Below are 17,690 nucleotides of genomic sequence, written 5' to 3'. Positions count from 1 at the left end.
CCATACACAGAGGTGGCCCTCTCATTTAGCCGTACACATCCGGATTAGAGTACACCACTTCGTACACTTATTCGTTATTATACAGCTCACAGCTGTTTTAGGGCACACACGTTTTGTAAAGATTATAGACGACTATGGGTTCAGCCAATAATCTTAGAAGCTGAAAAAGAGGTCTGTTCCAATTCAGCGGAAGTTGGCATCTGCCCCCCAAAAGTCTGCTCTTTGGCAGCAATACAGAAGTATTCTCTGACTCAACCTTCACTCGCTGACCTACGCAGGTTATCGGGCGCTGCAAATGGAAAAAACCCAGAATAATGGGACAACAATAACACATTAACAGTATACTGGATTTATGCCTGCACTGATAAATATGATATCCTATAACTCAACGTTACAACTTGCAAACAACTTGTAAAGTGATATTATATACACACCCTGGAATTTAAAACCATGAAATTGCTCTACACTATGATACAATTTTTGCTTGTAAAGCTTGCTTCAGAGCTTACTGCCCTCAACCTGACCTGCCGTTAATGATTTCCTCCATGCATGTAAATATTTTCCTTCACCAAAGTAATGAATTGTGTCTTGAATGTAAATATACTCATTTCATTACCTATCTATGAAGAAGAGTATAGAACACTATAAAGTGGCTATTATTCTTTTTTTCTGTTATTATTCTTTTACACAGAGGCCATGTAGATATTGATGAGTATTTATGCTTACGAACATATTGGTGTCTTTGACATGGGGAAATTTTACCCTTTTTCCTTGACATAAAAACTTATCGGTGACATAATGTAATAAACCAAACATGTAATTCATTTAGGAATTACTCTCAACATTTGAAATGATCAGTGTTATAATATAGTCTTGGTAGTGGACTGGCGCTAGGTTTGATCCAGAGTCTCCAAGTAAATACCTGTTTCCCCAGTTCTCAGGGTCAGTTTCTTCTTTCTCCAGGCATTTGGCCACTGCCTGCCCAATCCTCACCTACTAAAGGCTGTCTGGGGGCCAGACCTGCCACTGCAAGTGGCTAAACCAACACCTAAACAAAGCTACTGCCCAGATGCCAACCCTAGGAAGATCCCAGGTATGGTGGCTACGGGGCTGGGCTTTACCGAGATGTTTTATGTGACCAAAAGACGGGGTGGCCTGGAGGAGGCAGGGGTTTATTGCTTACCAGAGCAGTGCAAATTATTCAAAGTGGGTCCAAAATTGGGCCGGCCCGCTCTAAGTGTGTGATTGTTAGTTACGGTGGAGGCTGGTTAGGCCACTTGACTTTACTTGACCCCTGGGCCCAAAGGTGCCAGACAGAGAGATTTGTATAACTCTTTATGTGCTGTGACATGGATATCATATGCTGCAATGAAAGATACAAAGCAGAACACTGGATAGATTTCACTGGATAGATAAGATCCACAATGCGCATGCATTAACATTATTAAAATATTGTTGGCACATTTCCCAGTGAAAACATTGTTACAGTGCATGCTGACAGGCTCCAAACCTGGGGCCAAACTTACAATTCAAATCAATAAATGTGCACACGGGTCCAAAGTAAGACTGCATTCTCCTTATGGAACTTAAAGATGCCCAGTGACGTTTCTAGGGGAGTAGCAGGGAGCACCAGAGTTTGGCCTTATAGTAACCGCACTCGTTCTTGACTCTCCTTTTTTATCAACATCCTGCATTTTACTCTTGTGATCAATATACGTTGGGGTTCTGAAGGATAGCTGTAACTAAGTCAAATGACATTGCATTGGATGTTAAGGCTCTTATCTGACTGAGCTATTTCTCCATTTCCAGATTGTCAAATCATGTGGTTTGTAATGGTGACATCATATGCTGTATAATATGACAAAGTTGCCTATTCAATAGTTTCGTTTTAATATTCAAAACAGTCGGGTTAAATATACACTTTTGGATATTTCCCAGAGTGAATATCGTGACTTTAATAAAGGTTCTAGTTTTTCCACTACAAAAGAATTTTAAGGGTATTATTGAATGATTTATAGGTGCATAACAGAAAAAAATAACTAAGCCGTTGATGTGCATTTGTAATGGTGATTTACTTAGAGTTTAATAGTATGAATTTACTTACCAACATAAAATCAGGAGATATACAACAGCTGCACATTGATACATATGCAATTTTCACCCAATGAAATATGGAACTGTCAACTTTGTACAGTAGGTCATGTCAAACTAAAAAGGTAAGAGGTAGGACGAGTGAATGTTATTTCCTATGCAGCAGCTCCATCAGCAGGTTGGACTGCTAGAAATGTAAAATACTCTTCAATTATCCCACCTGATGCTGTGTACACAACCTGCAGGTTTTAATTAATATGCTCCCTTGGAACAGGATAAGTCTAAATATAAGCCATGGGTGCGCTAAGGAACATCATATGATTTCCGTGAAGGTTTCACCCTAAGGAGGTTTCAGGCAACATAATCTTAAACTTAAAGTACTCCCGTAATCCAGATAGAAGTTACCTTTTTATACAGAAATTATTTTGTTTATATCTTGTGCTAGCCCCATCTCCAAAAGTGTAGATACAATTATTCTTTTTGCTGTTTCCTTCTAATGCTGGTGAGTGGGCTACACGTACACGATGGGCATCCACATCACCATCTTGCAATGAGTGGTACGGTTTGGTGCCATAGAAGCTCCCTGGCCTAATGGGCTTGCCAAAGTAGGCTTTTAGGCCATTAAAATGGGGCATTTTGTCAAGGTGCAAGAACAATGAGGCATAATTCTGTTGATTTAATAAGTGCGTAGTGGATTTTGAATGCAGCTCACATGAATGCATCACCACACACTAGTTACAGAGTATATTTGTTATGATTCGATGAGCTGACTCAAACACTTCTCTTGCCTGGTTCAGTCTTGGTTCCTACGGTACATCCTTGGCTCGCGCACCTCTGCTGACTCATACTAAATGCCATTAAGTCATTTTTTATGTGTTTCCCGATTATGGCAGGGAACAATAATATACTATAGACACATAAAATTCACCATTCATGGTTGTTTGTTAAACCTCTTCAATATTTAATTACAATATAACTTGAGAGATGCATATTAAGGATTTCTAGAACGTATATGTACATTATTTTTGTTACCGCCATGCTTACAATACATTATTAAACTAAATTAAATGTTTTTATTAATACTATGTATCAATGCAAGAGTAACCACACGGCGTGCATTTGCAGGACACATAAATACATGTTTACAATACAAACAATTTTTACTATTCATCTCAATATTCTAGGTTGAGCAAATATTCTGCTTAAAATACTTTTTTTCATTTTGCATTTTTTTTAAATGTATTTAGTAGTTTATTAAGTAGCTTTTCTTTTTCAACTATAATTTTTTATTCCCACATTGGGATTTTTTTTTGGTCCATGGTATATATAATGCTAAGGACTGAGGGGACAAGAGTATCTAGTGCAAAAGCCTGATTTAGAAATGGAGTTATTTTATTATTAATATTATTAATACTGATTTATTACTATCTTATTCTAAAAAGGATATCACTTTTCTAGTTTTATGCAGCAGACAAAAAACTTTTTGAGGCATTCAGATGTATCACAGGCTCAGAAAACAATAGTGCTAGTGTTCTCCTTCTATGTGAAGAACGTTTTATACAGAACCCCCTACATTTGCATCAGTGCAAGTTTGTTTATCACACCCAGATCCACATACCCACTAATAGAGCCTGGCTTTGCAGGTATGTACATGCTCAGTAATTCCACCTTTTCTGCATGCCTGGAGGCAGACATTCTAACCATGTATTTCCCAAACAGACTGTACGTTTAGCAGGTGTCTATAGAAGCAGACAAGGTATAACATGTCAGGCACAGGGACCCATGGGATATCTTCTCTTGCTGTTATAATTAGTGCTGCAAGCTTCCTGGACACCAGAAAACCTATAGAGTAATTCAGAAGTGATCTGCCGTAGAGGACACAGCCGCTCAGCCAGGAAGAGAACTCCAGGTGACCCTGTGTCTGTTGCCCCCTCTCCCCTGTGGATCTGTGTGTTGGGGGTCCCTTCAGTGGGCACAGTGAAGGCTGATATGGGATTCTCCCAGTCTCGATCCCTGCACACCCAGGAGCTTGCAGACAAGACAGGCTGTAAGTAGCACTTCACTTCTGTCCTGGGATATAGGGGGGTCGCGAATGATGGGGTGATCACCCCTTTAATATTATGTCGTAGTAATCTCCATTATTCTCATAATGATACCTTTCTTAACCCATGCTGTGCAGCACTGCCCACGATTGGCATTAGGCAGGGTTTAAATGTAGGCTATATTTTGATCATACAGTGCCCATTGTTTATTGAGGGTATATCTTCTGCTTTTTCATCTGAAACATTTATTCTATGCAAACTTCCTTAACTCATTCGTAGCCGCAGAGTAGGGGCGTGGGTTTGAAATAGGATTGGAATCTAAAGTGTTAATCATGATCGGCTAGATGTATCTGGTGAACAATGTTATAAGCTAAGAGCATAGTGGTGCCTGATCCTGTACAGGGGTCAACTGCAATCTGCAATGTAATTCAAACTTTGCTCATTTAGGAAAACCTGCAATACGATTTTTATAACGCCAATTTTTTAAATATAAATATATATATATATATATATATAACAAAAATACTTATTTAAAGTGGTTGGATAAACAGTTTTGCTATGCAATAGCAGTTAATGTGACTTACGGTATATCTTCTAGATTGTAAGCTCCTTTGAGCAGGGCCCTTCTCGCCTGTAAGTCAAATTGTTATGCTATTTAGTACTTGTTATGTCCTCTATCCATTGTACAGCGCTATGGAATATGATTGCGCTATATAAAACAATAAATAATAATAATAGTACAATGAAGGGGAAATATAGAACCTGTATGTTCCAAAAAAAGAGATACCAAGTTATCCTATTTTAAGTTATCTTGCTCACCGATGTCCTAGGGATGCTAATGCATACTGAGGAGCGCATGTAAATCTCTGGCAGTGTTTCAGGGACAGACACTGGGATGTTCTTCATATGATGTTCTTACAGACAAATGCAAAGTTAAACATATATAGACTAATAAAAGTTGCATTTATATATGCTAGAAAAATGGTGTCTTAGGAGGGATATTACCACATTGTATATGTGCAGGGCCAATATGAAGACGTGTTCATTAACAGAAACGTACAAAGAACCAGAAGTCATCTTCTGAGACTGGACAAGGGAAGATTTTGTAGACAACAAAGGAAGGGATTTTTATAGTAAGGGCAATAAAGGTATGGAATTCACTGCGAAGAGAGGTGGTGCTATAAAAATGGCAAAATTCAAAAAACATCTTAATTGGGGTTCTTTTTTGTTTGAAGCAAATACAAAATTGTCGAGGAGCACAACCTCTGGCCATACCTCAGACACCTAGTATTTGCTCTAGGTATATAATTAAGGGTATTGACAGGGGCATAGTGTGAAAACTATTAGTAGTAGTTATAATGTCAAAATATGATCGGTTAAATGATAAAATGCTGAATAACCCTTAAAACTCCACAGATTGGCTTGTTTCCTAGTAGTCATACATAAATACATAATATGGAGAATTCTAGATGATTGATTAGTTACATTATATATTTAAAGTGTTGCAGATATCTGCATGAACACACAAGGCATATTCATCCTCTGATAAAACCATAGATTATTTTTACTATTGTAAATTTAATATCAAACATCATATCAAGCTTGAAAGGGTTAAGTAAGTTGGCAAATGAACTCTGTGTGAGTCTATACAGTAATGATACAAACCTTATCATATCGACACAGACAGTTATACTCTATCGGGGCAGCAAGGAACACAGATGGTTAGAAAGAAAGAAAGGTTTAAGGACAGTTCCCAATATCTGGTGGCCAAATATCAGTTTCATGCATGAAAGGGCAGATTTCATATTACACACGTTAGGTTGAGCCTAGATTTACAAGAAATCAAGGATGCTGTGTGAAAGAAGATAGCATTGGCTTGATGGTGGCCCATTCACTTCTCTGCGGCAGTCTGTATTGATACAGGGATGTCATTTGGAATGAAGTACTGCATGTTAGCGTGGGAAAGGAATGTAGATAAACTGGTTTGCTTCTAAAGACACTGTCTGTCATTAAAGCAGTTCTCCACCCTACTAATAAGCTATTATCTATTATATGTATGTATGTATGTATATATATATATATATATATATATATATATATATATATATATATATAGTCCTATACAAAAAAATGTTGATTGCCTTCAAAACAGCATCAATTCTTTCATGTTGGAGGTATGGCATTTTCTTCTGACCTGCCCTGGACATCTTCCTATTGGGTAGGAAAGTAAGCATAGTGTGTCTTTCATCGGCTGCTCTAAGTTTCATTGACTGCTTCAAAGGTCCTCAACGTTGCTCATTTATTTTTGCTTCTTCAAAAGAGCTTTGGCAGAACGTGTGAAAACCCATGCAATCTTCAGCAACCTTATCCTGTTATTGAGTTGGGATGTTCCTCACCCAGTTTTATTCCTCCTAGACAGCCTTTTCTGTCTCAGTTAATGCTTGTGTTTCAACCTGCATAGTAAATTGGTGATCATTAGCACCTACATGGTACAATTTTTAGTCATACACCCAACTATATGTATACAAAATCCTAGACTTTGTCCAGTGTGTAACTAGAAGAATTGATGCTGTTTTGAAGGCATAGGGTGCTCACACAAACATTGATTTGATTTAGATTTTTTGTCTGTTCACTCACTTTGCATTTTGTTAAAAATAAACTATTAACATGTCTATTTTTAAAAGGGTTTTTAAATGCAACACAGTACTGTGTATTATATGTATGTATGACATACTGAAAGTTAAACTTTACACAGAGGATGTGCCCTTGCAGCTCCAAATGTTCCTCCTCAGTATCTTGTGAATACTAAGTAAAATAGAATATAAATATTGTATGCATACCTGCAAACTGTCTAAATGAGTTTAACTTGAGACTTAACCCTTTAAAGCCCCATGAAAGACTACAATATCTAGTGAATTGGAAATGGTGGCAATCAAATGTTTCTAAAACCAGACAAACATATTCTTAATTATATGTATTTAAGGATTTCAACAGAAATATACTAGCGAGTAAAAACACCAGCTGTGATGCTCAGATATCATTAAATCAGAGTTGAGTATGAAATGTCTGTCTGGGAACAGTGAGAGGATGTTCCACTAGATTTTTCTCGTTACATTATTAGCCATAATGTATCATTGATGTTTTTGAGAGAGTTTCTGAAAGGAGCCCAGAGTATTCTGTATTTAGAGTTGTTTCTTAATAAACGTCACATCTTGGTTTGTCATGATCAATACAGAAGCCTTGGTCGAGCTGTCTGCTTCCTAATTTTCTTTTTAGAACCTGAGAAAAGTAGTGCACTTTAGTAATAATGCACATGGAGTGCCTGGAACAGATTATTACCTTAAATCAGTCCTTGACTAAGCTGTGGAATCACATTGTGCACTAAACACTTATCAAACAGTGCTTTACACAGCATTTTGTTTCACTGTTTAAATAGATTTCATCTACTCCTTGGTTTAACCTTGGGTCCCAAGGATTTTAGTTCAGACCCAATGTTAAAAATAAAGTTGAAAACACATTCATGAGTTAAAAAATATAGGTAACACGGGTTGCCAGTTAGACACACTGGGGTGCTGGGAGTAAAAATGCAGCGACTTAATAGCCCTATGGAATTATGGAAACACTCTGCAAGGAACAGAATAAGTGTGTGGCTTCTAGGGCTTACTTTTGTAGACACACCTTACGAGAAAGTTCTAAAGGGCAGGGACCTCTCTTCGTAATGTACACTGATAATGTTTGTATGATAACTATACTATTTATATAACCGCACGTATTATACCTCCCCCTTATTGTACTGTAAACTGTAAATCTCTACATACATCTGTTAGAGCTATATAAATAAAACTATATATATATATATATATATATACCGTATTGGCCCGAATATAGGCCGCACTTTTTTCCCCCACTTTCCGCTGCCGGTGAACGTCCGCATGATGCATTTTACACCCCCCCCCCGACTTACCAGAGCAGACTCCCGGGTGTCTTGCAGGGCCGGCGGAAGACATCTACACAATACGCGTATACAACTTCCGGTGCCGGCACTTCCGCTGAGTGCTGGCACCGGGAGTTGTATACACGATGTGCATAGATGTCCCCCTCTGGCCCCACAAGACACCCGGGAGTCTGCTCTGGTAAGTCGGGGGGGGGGACACAGAGTGGCAGCATATCTCGGGGGGGGGGCAGAGTGGCAGCATAGGTTGGGGGGGACAGAGTGGCAGCATATCTCGGGGGGGAGAGAACAGGGTGCGGCCTATATACGGGGGCGGCCTATATCCGAGCCAATACGATATATATATATATATATATATATATAGTACTTACATACATACATATATACAGCACATACATACTCTTATGCATCTTTGATCATGAAAATTTGTGGGTGGTATAACATAGGGAAGCTAAACATAAAAATATGTGACTGTTCTTTTAACATTTTTTTATTTTTGTGAAGTTTTACCATCATATTCAGAACCTTGCTTAGTCAGTAGTTTTTTTTATGTTGTATACAGAACCATTTTATGATTCACTTAGATTTAGGAAATTAACATAGAAAAAGGTATGTGTAAACAGTTTTTACATATAATGTCAACACATTGTATTGTGTTGTGTTGTACTGACAGAGGCACTTATACATCGCATCATTTGTAATAATGGATGTACGAGCCCCAAAATGTATAAACATTTCTCCAAGCTGTTCATCCAAGGTCTCTAATAGCATGCAAAGAAGCACTTACTTGGACAAACACAGATCCCTGTTCCCACCACACATATGGTTTAGGCATGCAGGCTAAATGGATGCTTTGTGGCTTTTGCCAGGAACTGCCTGATCCTGGCTGACCAGGCCGACCCTCAGCTTGCTCAAAGACTACTTACTACCATTAACTGTCTTGAGGAGGAGGATTAATACCCCGTACTTACTCCCATGTACCACTCAGCCCTTGGATTTTTATCATATCCCATTCCCATTTCCACCAAGCCACCCTCCATCCTCATATGCTATTCCTGCCACGATGCCACTAAATTTTGTACCCCTGGAGTCATCGTGTTTTGCATGCTTGACTGTTTCCAATCATACACAAGTTTTATCTCTGCTAATGTTTTATGTTCTGTGCTGCATTGCAGCATGCCTTCTTTTTAATGTAAGCCCTGTTCTTAAATCAAATGAGGTTTTGGGAGGTTATTTTTTTCCTCAAAACTCTCCCGCTCCTTACAATCATAGCAATAACCTGTGTGATATGTTGACTACTTATTTCATGCACAAAAACGCCCCGTTTATGGGAAAAAGTTTGTAATTGTTTACTTATATGGTCTTTCTTATTAATACCATATACGTCAGTTTCTTTGGCTCCTCAAGTATACCGATTTCATTAAGACATTAATAGCATTGAGACTTAGCTCTCACCATTCCATTTTGCCTCTTTGCAAGACCACCAACTGCCTTAATGAGTGACCCTTATAGAAAGTATAAGGAGGTTTGTATTCAAATCTTTGATGTCCGTAAGGATGCAAATATATTCAAAAGTAAATCTAGTTACCTTCATTCCCTCAGCATCCCTCTTCTCTGACTGTGAACAATATCATCACTGAGTCACCTGTGTAATTATGTGATTTCATTGTGGATGTGCAACTGGTTGTGTAAGCATACACAATTATTTTTCACGCACCAAAAACTGCATAACTAATTTTTTTACCTATCCTGAACTCTTTTCCTGAAGCCTTCTGAATATACCAGGATGTTATCAGCTACCACTTCAATGGGAGCAGTGGCATAATATGGAGGAATAGTCTTGCAAATCCTTTGTGAGGCAGGTACCAGACGTTGACTGTGGTTTACAGATTAGATGGATCCTGGAAACCTAATGATATGGTTTTATCAAGTAAGCTGAACTCTAAAATCCAAAATTAGCAACGTGACAAATCTTTTGAAGTGCATGAGGTTTGGTCCACACTCCATGATCGTTGACAGGGTCCAACCTTAAAACATCCAATAAAATGTCCACGTAGGATTGATTTAAAACATAAACACCTTAAGATTAATTGCAATATTTAATCATAGTAGGATCTGGGACAAGTCTCCAACACTGGCACTCACAAGCCCAGTCCTGTCTACTACTCCTTCATCCCTGTTGTTAAAGTGGGATGGAGGTTTGCTCACCTTCCTGCACAATCATCGATATTGTTTAATCATGCTGTGTTCAGTAATTTGATGTCATATTGCATGGTCAGCAATATCTGGTGGTTTGCAGGCCACAAAAAAGGAATCACTAAAATGGAGGTCTTTGCCAGTGGCTGTACAAACCTGTATTGTGGCCATCAGATCTCCGGATGGCCCGAACTGCAGTGGCTCTCTAAGGTAAGCAATGTTTAATCTTCTATATCATGGAGATTTATGTAGCACTAGTGGTCTAAAAATGAAATAATCAATGGCCTACCATCATTCCCCTGGAGCTTTCCCTTTCCTTCCCCTTTTATAGGAGGCAGCAATCATGTGCCTAAAAAAATGGGATGGATCTGAGGCCAAAATAGCCTTGAAGTGAGAATAGACAGTACTTGAGCAAGGAATGTCTAGAACCTAGGAGTGTAATGGTACATGGTCACAAGATATTAAACACATTTATCTAGCTCTGATTTCCACTGGGTGAATTGTGGATACAACAGTAACAAGGTGACAAATATACACAGGTACAGATGCACAGGTTTCTTTTGGATATAGGTCCACAAATAATTTTCTGCATTAAAGCAAGGAGTTACTATGCTGGCGTCATACAAGACTCAGTAAGTCATATGGAGACAGCTATGTTGCATGCTCAGAAGTGTCACCAGCCTTGGGAGTTTTAACTAGACTTGGGCACCAGGGGGCTCTTCGTGTTCGTCTTCGTGCTCGTCTTCGGGGGAAAAAAAATCTTCGTATTCCGCGAATATTCGCCCGTTCCTGTCTTCTCTTCGGGCGAATATTCGCGGACATTCTTCGTGCTCGTTTAATCTTCGTTTTCCTCCTGGTTGCCTAGCAGGGGTTAATACGGGGTTAATAACACATCACAGCAGCAGCAGCTGCCGTGAAGGTACGTGTGTGCAGCTCTATTGGTCGTTTCGGCAGGGGGCTGGTCTGGCATCAACGAGTGAATTGCAGAACTGCAGAATGCACTTCATTCGTTGATGGCAGGCGAGCCCCCTGCCGAAACGACCAATAGAGTTGCACACACATACCGAGGTGTACTGTCCATAGATGTTTAATAAAAGAATAGGGAATATTTTACATTTTTAAATTGATTTTGGACCACTTTACATGCCTAACATTTGCTACCTATTTACAATGGCATACTTTGCAACAACCCAACTTACTTATTGGACAGGACTGGAAAATAGCAGGACTGTCCACCAAAATCTTGGGTGTGTTGGCAGGTATGCTGATGGAAAAATGTTGGACAAGAACTAAAAAATAGCTTAGGGTTAATGTACGGTTATGTTTAAGATTAGTAGCAGTGCACTGGTTTGGTTAAAGATGGATTATGTCTAAATAATAATAATTTAATTTTAATGTTTTTTTTTAAAAAAAAATAGGGGTTTATTTAAATGTATTTTAAAGTTAGATTTATTATTTAGTACTTGATTATATTTATTAAATGTTTATAGTAGCGTTACCTACCGAGCTATACCTACCTATGTGTATTTGCATTTTGCATACCTAGTTTAGCTAAATTAGATGGGACAGGACTGGAAAAAAGCAGGACTGTCCCTGAAAAAGTTGGGTCTGTTGGCAGGTATGTGGATGGAAAAATGTTATAGGGTGAAGTGTGAGTTATAGTGTTAATGTAATGCTATTAGTGAGTGAAGGCCAGGGCAAAGAACAAGGAAAAGGTCCTTGTGTTTTGTGCATTGTAAGTGTGTGTGTATGTGTGTTATGTGTGATGTCACTGTGTGTTATATGTGTTATATGTGTTATTGTGTGTGTTATGTTTGGTTGGTTGTGTATCAGAAGGAAAATAATGAAATGGAAAAGGAAATGGGAAAGGCAAATGAGTGGGCAATTGGCGACCCGCTCACCTGTTTCACCCCAGGGCAAAGCACCCAAACACTGTCAGTCTTAGACGTTTGGCAGCAGACTTCCAGAGCTCAGACACAAGGCCCTAGCGTAAGCTGGCCACTCCGGCGGAGGTAGCAGGCGTTGCCACACCGCAAACAGAGGCAGCCAGGGGGGAGAAACTGCCCTTACCATTAGGGACATTTTGGGCATGACTCTAGCCAGGAAGCGAACTGGCAGAGAAGAGATGCTGGCACCACCACCAGCAGCAGCATTGAAAAGGCGAATGAGTGGGCAATTGGCGACCCACTCACCTGTTTCACCCCAGGGCAAAGCACCCAAACACTGTCAGTCTTAGACGTTTGGCAGCAGACTTCCAGAGCTCAGACACAAGGCCCTAGCGTAAGCTGGCCACTCCGGCGGAGGTAGCAGGCGTTGCCACACCGCAGACAGAGGCAGCCAGGGGGGAGAAACTGCCCTTACAATTAGGGACATTTTGGGCATGACTCTAGCCAGGAAGCGAACTGGCAGAGAAGAGATGCTGGCACCACCACCACCACCACCACCACCACCAGCAGCATTGAAAAATTGGAAAGGCGAATGAGTGGGCAATTGGCGACCCACTCACCTGTTTCACCCCAGGGCAAAGCACCCAAACACTGTCAGTCTTAGACGTTTGGCAGCAGACTTCCAGAGCTCAGACACTAGGCCCTAGCGTAAGCTGGCCACTCCGGCGGAGGTAGCAGGCGTTGCCACACCGCAGACAGAGGCAGCCAGGGGGGAGAAACTGCCCTTACCATTAGGGACATTTGATTCATGACACTAGCCAGGAAGCGAACTGGCATCGAAGAGACACTGGCACCACCAGCAGCAGCAGCAGCAGCAGAATTGGGAAAGGCGAATGAGTGGGCAATTGGCGACCCACTCACCTGTTTCACCCCAGGGCAAAGCACCCAAACACTGTCAGTCTTAGACGTTTGGCAGCAGACTTCCAGAGCTCAGACACAAGGCCCTAGCGTAAGCTGGCCACTCCGGCGGAGGTAGCAGGCGTTGCCACACCGCAAACAGACGCAGCCAGAGGGGAGAAACTGCCCTTACCACTAGGGACATTTTGGGCATGACTCTAGCCAGGAAGCGAACTGGCAGAGAAGAGATGCTGGCACCACCACCACCACCAGCAGCAGCATTGAAAAATGGGAAAGGCGAATGAGTGGGCAATTGGCGACCCACTCACCTGTTTCACCCCAGGGCAAAGCACCCAAACACTGTCAGTCTTAGACGTTTGGCAGCAGACTTCCAGAGCTCAGACACAAGGCCCTAGCGTAAGCTGGCCACTCCGGCGGAGGTAGCAGGCGTTGCCACACCGCAGACAGAGGCAGCCAGGGGGGAGAAACTGCCCTTACAATTAGGGACATTTTGGGCATGACTCTAGCCAGGAAGCGAACTGGCAGAGAAGAGATGCTGGCACCACCACCAGCAGCAGCATTGAAAAGGCGAATGAGTGGGCAATTGGCGACCCACTCACCTGTTTCACCCCAGGGCAAAGCATCCAAACACTGTCAGTCCTTGGCGTTTGGGAGCGGACTTCCAGAGCTCAGACACAAGGCCCTAGCGTAAGCTGGCTACATTGGCGGAGGTAGCAGGCGTTGCCACACCGCAGCAAGTGCAACCAGGGGGGAGAAACTGCCCTTACCATAAGGGACAATTAAGGCATGACACTAGCCAGGAAGCGAACTGGCAGAGAAGAGATGCTGGCACCACCAGCAGCAGCAGCAGCAGCAGCAGCATTGGAAAAGGCAAATGAGTGGGCAATTGGCGACCCACTCACCTGTTTCACCCCAGGGCAAAGCATCCAAACACTGTCAGTCCTTGGCGTTTGGGAGCGGACTTCCAGAGCTCAGACACAAGGCCCTAGCGTAAGCTGGCTACATTGGCGGAGGTAGCAGGCGTTGCCACACCGCAGCAAGTGCAACCAGGGGGGAGAAACTGCCCTTACCATAAGGGACAATTAAGGCATGACACTAGCCAGGAAGCGAACTGGCAGAGAAGAGATGCTGGCACCACCAGCAGCAGCAGCAGCAGCAGCAGCATTGGAAAAGGCAAATGAGTGGGCAATTGGCGACCCACTCACCTGTTTCACCCCAGGGCAAAGCATCCAAACACTGTCAGTCCTTGGCGTTTGGGAGCGGACTTCCAGAGCTCAGACACAAGGCCCTAGCGTAAGCTGGCTACATTGGCGGAGGTAGCAGGCGTTGCCACACCGCAGCAAGTGCAACCAGGGGGGAGAAACTGCCCTTACCATAAGGGACAATTAAGGCATGACACTAGCCAGGAAGCGAACTGGCAGAGAAGAGATGCTGGCACCACCAGCAGCAGCAGCAGCAGCAGCAGCATTGGAAAAGGCAAATGAGTGGGCAATTGGCGACCCACTCACCTGTTTCACCCCAGGGCAAAGCATCCAAAAACTGTCAGTCCTTGGCGTTTGGGAGCGGACTTCCAGAACTCAGACACAAGGCCCTAGCGTAAGCTGGCTACACCGGCGGAGGTAGCAGGCGTTGCCACACCGCAGCAAGTGCAACCAGGGGGGAGAAACTACCCTCACCATCAGGGACATTCGAGGCATGACACTAGCCAGGAAGCGAACTGGCATTGAAGAGAGACACTGGCACCACCACCAGCAGCAGCAGAATTGGGAAAGGCGAATGAGTGGGCAATTGACGACCCGCTCACCTGTTTCACCCCAGGGCAAAGCATCCAAAAACTGTCAGTCCTTGGCGTTTGGGAGCGGACTTCCAGAACTCAGACACAAGGCCCTAGCGTAAGCTGGCTACACCGGCGGAGGTAGCAGGCGTTGCCACACCGCAGCAAGTGCAACCAGGGGGGAGAAACTACCCTCACCATCAGGGACATTCGAGGCATGACACTAGCCAGGAAGCGAACTGGCATTGAAGAGAGACACTGGCACCACCACCAGCAGCAGCAGAATTGGGAAAGGCGAATGAGTGGGCAATTGACGACCCGCTCACCTGTTTCACCCCAGGGCAAAGCATCCAAAAACTGTCAGTCCTTGGCGTTTGGGAGCGGACTTCCAGAACTCAGACACAAGGCCCTAGCGTAAGCTGGCTACACCGGCGGAGGTAGCAGGCGTTGCCACACCGCAGCAAGTGCAACCAGGGGGGAGAAACTACCCTCACCATCAGGGACATTCGAGGCATGACACTAGCCAGGAAGCGAACTGGCATTGAAGAGAGACACTGGCACCACCACCAGCAGCAGCAGAATTGGGAAAGGCGAATGAGTGGGCAATTGACGACCCGCTCACCTGTTTCACCCCAGGGCAAAGCATCCAAAAACTGTCAGTCCTTGGCGTTTGGGAGCGGACTTCCAGAACTCAGACACAAGGCCCTAGCGTAAGCTGGCTACACCGGCGGAGGTAGCAGGCGTTGCCACACCGCAGCAAGTGCAACCAGGGGGGAGAAACTACCCTCACCATCAGGGACATTCGAGGCATGACACTAGCCAGGAAGCGAACTGGCATTGAAGAGAGACACTGGCACCACCACCAGCAGCAGCAGAATTGGGAAAGGCAAATGAGTGGGCAATTGACGACCCGCTCACCTGTTTCACCCCAGGGCAAAGCATCCAAGCACTGTCAGTCCTTGGCGTTTGGGAGCAGACCTACAGAACTCAGACACAAGGCCCTAGCGTAAGCTGGCTACACCGGCGGAGGTAGCAGGCGTTGCCACACCGCAGCAAGTGCAACCAGGGGGGAGAAACTACCCTCACCATCAGGGACATTCGAGGCATGACACTAGCCAGGAAGCGAACTGGCATTGAAGAGAGACACTGGCACCACCACCAGCAGCAGCAGAATTGGGAAAGGCAAATGAGTGGGCAATTGACGACCCGCTCACCTGTTTCACCCCAGGGCAAAGCATCCAAGCACTGTCAGTCCTTGGCGTTTGGGAGCAGACCTACAGAACTCAGACACAAGGCCCTAGCGTAAGCTGGCTACACCGGCGGAGGTAGCAGGCGTTGCCACACCGCAGCAAGTGCAACCAGGGGGGAGAAACTACCCTTACCATCAGGGACATTCGAGGCATGACACTAGCCAGGAAGCGAACTGGCATTGAAGAGAGACACTGGCACCACCACCAGCAGCAGCAGAATTGGGAAAGGCGAATGAGTGGGCAATTGACGACCCGCTCACCTGTTTCACCCCAGGGCAAAGCATCCAAGCACTGTCAGTCCTTGGCGTTTGGGAGCAGACCTACAGAACTCAGACACAAGGCCCTAGCATAAGCTAGCTACACCGGCGGAGGTAGCAGGCGTTGCCACACCGCAGCAAGTGCAACCAGGGGGGAGAAACTACCCTTTCCATTAGGGACATCTGAGGCATGATTTCAGCCAGGAAGCGAACTGGCAAAAGATACTGGCACCACCACCAGCAGCAGCGTTGGAAACGGAAAAAGGTGAATGAGTGGGCAATTGACGACCCACTCACCTGTTTCACCCCAGGGCAAAGCATCCAAAGACTGTCAGTCCTAGGCGTTTGGGAGCGGACTTACAGAGCTCAGACACTAGGCCCTAGCGTAAATTGGCTACACCAGCGGAGGTAGCAGGCATTGCCACACCGCAGCAAGTGCAACCAGGGGGAGAAACTACCTTAAACATTAGAGAGAAAAAATTTAACTTTCCAAGCTAAGAGCTGGGTAACCCAATTTGGGCAGATTGAATTTAAGAAAGGCAATCTGCTCCATCAGATGAGGTGCCATGCGTGAGCGCTGTGGACTCAGTATGTTTCCAGTCATAGAAAACACGCGCTCACTTTGAACAGTGGTTGGCGGACATGATAGAAGCTGCTGCGCAACCCATGAGAGTGCAGGCCACACACTCTTCTTTTCATCCCAGTAGCTAAGAGGATCAACATTAGGAGCAGAAGGAACTTCACAGAGGTAAAGTTTGACCATTTCAGCAGCACTACTCTCCTTTCTGCTGCTAGCTCTGTCAGATGGTCCAACTATACTGCCAAGTGCCTCTTCCCAAAACGCAGCTGCTCCACTCAGCTGTGTTGTGCTGCTTGTGGCACTGCTGCTGATGCTGCTGCTAGGGGTAGCAGACCACATCATCTCTTCCTCCTCCTGCACCTCACCCTCCTCGGACAGCATTCCCATTTTACGCTGCCAGTCACGCACCTTGTTGACCAATTGCTCCCGGTAGCTACTGAGAACATTGAATTTCAAAGCTAGCTTTCCCTTAATTCTTGGATCACAAAGGCACGCTAGCATCATTTCGGGACTCTCTTCCATTCGCTTGCGAAGGTGTACTTTTAGCAGATCCTTCAGCTTCCTGACTATGGCTGCTACGTCAGGATGTAGAGTGCCACCTTGAACAGCCTCACGGTTTCCAAGGAACACATCCATCTTGCTGCCTAGATGGGAGAACACTGGGATTACCTGGGCCAGACTGGCAGTGTTTGAGCTTAAATTTTCTGTGGCATCCCTGAATGGTTTAAGGACTGCCACTAGCTG

At 43.9% G+C, this 17,690-nt stretch overlaps 1 protein-coding gene across 1 annotated transcript in view; it reads left to right on the top strand.

Moving 5' to 3' along the window:
- The first annotated feature begins 3,918 nt into the window (after positions 1-3,918).
- Positions 3,919-17,690, top strand: part of TESC (tescalcin) — a 43,196-nt gene continuing 29,424 nt past the window's right edge. Inside the window, exon 1 of the mRNA XM_053473317.1 lies at positions 3,919-4,138. Within this exon, the coding sequence (XP_053329292.1) occupies positions 4,081-4,138 (58 nt within the window). The 5' untranslated portion in view covers positions 3,919-4,080. The remainder of the gene's footprint in view (positions 4,139-17,690) is intronic.

This window comes from Spea bombifrons, chromosome 1 (assembly GCF_027358695.1).
Source record: "Spea bombifrons isolate aSpeBom1 chromosome 1, aSpeBom1.2.pri, whole genome shotgun sequence".
Classification (NCBI taxonomy): Eukaryota; Metazoa; Chordata; class Amphibia; order Anura; family Pelobatidae; genus Spea; species Spea bombifrons.
This window is presented reverse-complemented; position numbering and strand designations above follow the sequence as displayed.